This window comes from Heterodontus francisci, unplaced genomic scaffold, assembly GCF_036365525.1.
Source record: "Heterodontus francisci isolate sHetFra1 unplaced genomic scaffold, sHetFra1.hap1 HAP1_SCAFFOLD_766, whole genome shotgun sequence".
NCBI classification, from domain to species: domain Eukaryota; kingdom Metazoa; phylum Chordata; class Chondrichthyes; order Heterodontiformes; family Heterodontidae; genus Heterodontus; species Heterodontus francisci.
The window spans coordinates 207,501-212,214 of record NW_027140696.1 but is presented as its reverse complement, the minus strand read 5'-3'; the positions used below and the strand labels follow the sequence as shown (position 1 = coordinate 212,214).

The window sequence follows — 4,714 nt, the reverse complement described above, 5'->3', positions numbered from 1 at the left end:
TCATCAGACATCGATTTACATATTCAAAGGCCCCACTGCCTGCTGCCCAGACATGGGGCCTCCCATAGCTGGCATGGGTGGGACTGGAAAGGGTTTCGAGATTGGGATTAGGATTGGGATCAGGATCGGGATCGGGAATGGCGTGCTAAGCTTTCCCTCACCCTTTCAGAGGCGCTAATGGTCCCGTTTCCACCCAGCAGCTTTGATGAAAGTTTCCCTCAATATCTCAATGCTTGCAAAGAAGTTTAGTTTTGAGTTTTTGTACTCTAATATAATTGTTATATGTGAAGCCACATCCAGAGTGTTCCAGAGCACAAAATCATCTCAAACCATTTCCATTTATAAATCAGGTACTTACTGTAGCTGGTCTCCTGGTCACTATCCTAGAAATAAAAGAGATCAGAGATATGTTGATTCTTCCTGCATTTATTTGTTGACTGCCCTGTTGTTAAATTCATTAGGACTGTCCATTGTAATCCACTAAAGTGAACCCCCTACCCCAGTGCAGTGACAGCAAGAGAATTACTCCCTCACACCCACTCTCCCGGCCCATTGAAACAGCATCTTATCAAGTAACACGTCGGGCAGGAAAACTAACTCGAGTTCAATCTGATGGAGCAGTGTCAGCGTCTGATGTTATATTGAGAACTCCTAATTGCTTGGAACATTGACCTTTAGCCACTTAGAACCACATTTGATTTATATGATGCATTTGATTGGTTGTTAACTAAATTTCATTACCTGTAAAAATGGGACCAATGAAAAACTACCATTTTGTTAAAAACAACCAATCAAATTGATTCTTTCAAATTTATTACAGGTACACAACAGTTAGCGGGTTTTAATTTTACAAAACCGAATTCATTAGTCTGGTCATTTATGGCTGGCACCAGAAAAAATGACCATGAAATCTGCTGGACCGTCACAAAACCCCAACAGGTAGACTAGTGCCTTTCAGGAAAAGGACCTTGCCATCCCTACCTGGTGTGGTCTCCTCGTGACTCCAGTCCCACACTCCTTGGCTGGCTCTTAATGCACTCAGGCCAACTAGAGATGGGCAATAAAATACTGACTGGTCAGGACTACCCACACCCAGAAATCATTGAAAGGAAATATGTGAGCAGGAATCAATTCCTCTTGAAGAGGAGAGAAGGTTGTGGTGGAAAATTTACAAAAAGAGTGAAGATGTTATTCCCAATGTTACAGTGGCTTTGCTATGACAATATTGAAACTTTCATCGCAATTGTTCATTTGACAACAACTAAACTTAGTAGGCCCAAAAGACAGGGGGAGGAATGTGCTGGCCAGCAGTTTAAGGGTTAACACCCTTGGTGTAATTCCCCTGAACAACTACAGAACAACATGAACAGTAGGGAAAGTGTCAACCCTCAAAGGGTCACCACCTCATACCATTTCTACATTAAAATGCTAATTAAATTTTGAAAATAAATCATTTATTAAATTAAAACTTACATTTTGCGGCTGGCTGCTATCAGTTGGAGCCTAGTGGGGAAAAGAAGAGTGAAAATGTACACAGATTATCTGAATCCGTCATAAACATGTTCGCAAAACACTTGGCTGAGCAATAGAATCTGGTTTGATTAACCAGTCATGTGATCAGAGATATCTATCAATTGTCAGTACAAGATGAGATGGATGGAGTGATCAATACAGCTGACTGATTAGATTGAAATAACAGACAGATTGACACATTGTGTTCCGTACTTGGTTAAGAGTCTTAAACATTCACTAAGTTCTGAATGAAATATTTCAAGAGTAGTTGATAGATCCAGAGTTCATTCCCAGTGTAATACTTACACTCATTTACAGCAACCCCTCCCTCCCTGTATTCCTTCCCTTCCCCTACACTCCCTCCCTCCCCCCCAGCCTCCCCTGTACTTCATCCCTCCCTGAACCCCTCCCTCCCCAGTAACCCCTCCCTTCCTTCCTGTACACCCTCCATCCCTCCCTGTACCCCCTCCCTCCCTGTACTCTCCCCTGCCCCATATCCATTCCCCCATACCCTCCCCCTGTACTCCCACCCTTCCTCCAGTATCCCTTCCATCCTCCTGCCTGTCACTCCCTCCGCCCCTGTACTCCCTCTCTCTCCCGTACACCTTCCCTTCCCCACACTTCCTCCCTCCCCCGTACCCTCTCCCTCCTGCTGTTACTCCCTATGTCCATTAACTGGATTTTAATGAAACTAACTGTATTTCATCAGCCACACAAAACCTCTGCTTTTGAATTACAAGTTATGTAAATTATGTATATGTCAGAGTAATATACATCCCAGAGGTTATAGGGTTAGTAGCTGGCACCTTATCACCATATGACAGGTGTCACTTTGGGTGTCTCTTTGCACCCACCCCAGGTAGGGGACAGGGTCCCCTGGGTGACCTTTGTAGGCGTCTCACCTGCCTCTTTCTCGAGGTCCCAGGCCAGGTGCTGAGTGGGACTCCTGCCTGGCCTCAGAGCGGTCAGTGTGCCTCATCTCACTCCGTATCCGGGCCTCCACTGATAGTCCCGACATAGGGAGTCTCCATTCCCTGGTCATTGTTTAGGCTTGCTTAGAGATGCACAGAGACTCTGCCCCTGATAGGTATGCAGGAATGTCCTGGAAATGGAGAGTCCTGCCAGGAGCAGATGGAATCTATTTTCCTGGGAAATATGTCGATCAGTCTCCCACTGGATTTATGATGGGAGGCCAGCAAATTCCCAAGGAATTTTGGGGCCATAATGTTTTTCACATGACACTGAACAAGCTGAGCAAAACCAAGGTGTAAAACTCTTTGTACATCAGTGTCATTGACAAGAAGACAGCGACTGAACTCAAACCCCTGTCTTCCTGCCATCTTCTGTCAGAAACACTCAGTTAATTGGCTCATCATAAAGTTAAAAACTTCCAATAGAGTGAAATCTCCTTGTATTGAAATAATGTCCATTTGAAAGTAGCTTCTCTGTTTACAAATTATAAAGAAAGTAAATTACCAGAAGTTTCTCTTCCTTCTCCAGCCACTTTTTATCCTCCAGCATCTCTCGTTGTTGCTGTCTGATTCGCTCCTGGAGTTTGACCTGCTCCATCTCCCTGAGTTTCTGTGCCTCTTCTTTGCTCTCAATCTCACCAATAAGATCAGCTTCCTACGAAACCCAGGAAACGAATCAGGTTTGTTTACAAACAAGTAACGGCAAATGTTTTCATTGGAGACTGAGTAGCTCTGTGGTGTCTCCTCGGAGAGATAGCCCAATCTAACAACATCCTTTCCCTGTCAGCTGCAAACATCCCGAATTACATCCGGACAATACAATGGATAGATGCACAGTACGGTGCATTGCTCAACTGTACAGATTAGGAATGAGCTCATATTCCATGCTGTGCTTTGTGATCTTTGCTGAGATTGTGCTAATAGCTGCACATTGCCCTCTGAACCCCAATATAGAGAGTGAAAACTAAAATACACTAAAGTTCTCATTTTCCAATAACCTCCTCTCCCACAGTGAAACTCTGGGGGGAATTTTATGCTCTCCCCAAGGCAGGTTTGAAGGGGGGGACTCCGCCACCTTCCTGCCTCCACTGAAATTAAGTTCGGGGCGAGGAGACCCGGTCTTCCTGCCCGCCACCAATTGAGGCCCTTAATTAGGCAATTAATGCACAATCAGGGGACTCTCCTCTCCACCGCAATTAGCTAAGCAGTGGGTGGGCCTGTAGCCGCATGGGAAGCATGGGAAAAAAAACAGGTGGGTTGCTTGCTGGGTCTGGGTGAGGTGCGGGAAGTGGGTGGGGGGGGAGGCGGGGGAGGGGAGGGTCGCTGAGAGCCACCACCCGCCCTTGCTGCAGACCCCCCTACACCCACCTCCTGTGTGACCCATTCCCACCCTGATCTACCTGTGGCCTGGGGTTCAGCACCGCTCCTGGGCCTCGGGTGGGTGTTCCACCAGCAGCAGCCACCGCCTCCTTGGTAACACTGCTCAGTTAAAGAGCTGACAGCCTCTGATTGGCTGTCAGCTCTCCGAGGGCGGGACCTCCTTGATCCCATGCCTAATTGGCACTTGATTCGGTGGGCCTCCCACAGAAGGGGCAACGCGGGATTCTCGGCGGTGCTTTTGACAGAGGTTGAGACCCCCATTGCCCAGGTAAAATCCCGGCCTCTGTCGAAGCAGACATCAATGGCACCAGCTTAGCTTCAACACCCCACATGACTGACTGACCTGTTGATGCAGAGGGGGTAAGTTTTGACAATTGCCATTTGGGTGATAACTCATTTGACTGTCCAATGCAGACTCACCCCGTCTTTGTCCGCGTTCCGCCAGATTAATCAGCCAGGCTGGGAAGATGAAATTTACCCCCAAACTTTCTGGAACCCACAGGCCACAGAATCCCCGCCAGGAGTTCAAATCAACATCAACATGATCAACAGGACCACAAGCTTGAGTTCCAAGCTTGAAAATCAGTCAGCATCTGGTCTTATTTTTAAATGTACATTCCCATCAAACTCATGGCAATTAGACAGGACAGAAACTGACATAAAAACCAAACCAAACATTAAAGAACATCTCAGGACTGAACAGTAACATTAGGAGGCAGATTCCAATCAAAGAAAACTTGATGAGGAAATAAATTTTACTCATTTTAAACATCAAAGCCACCCCAGGCTGCCCGCTTTCCCTCAGTGGGGAGCACTTTTACTTCTCAGTCCGAAGCTGCATTCCAGAGACT

General features: G+C 46.5%; 1 protein-coding gene across 2 annotated transcripts in view; it reads right to left on the bottom strand.

Annotated features, from left to right (window-relative positions):
* ptk2ba (protein tyrosine kinase 2 beta, a) overlaps positions 1–4,714 on the bottom strand; it is a 167,384-nt gene that overhangs the window by 24,925 nt on the left and 137,745 nt on the right. Inside the window, exons 24-26 of one of the 2 annotated variants that reach the window (XM_068025927.1) lie at positions 2,989–3,138; positions 1,474–1,503; positions 359–383 (exon numbers count right to left, since the gene is read on the bottom strand). In XM_068025927.1, the coding sequence (XP_067882028.1) occupies positions 359–383; positions 1,474–1,503; positions 2,989–3,138 (205 nt within the window). Of the gene's footprint in view, positions 1–73; positions 384–1,473; positions 1,504–2,988; positions 3,139–4,714 lie in introns of those variants that run through there. The other variant, XM_068025926.1, reaches the window with a different exon arrangement.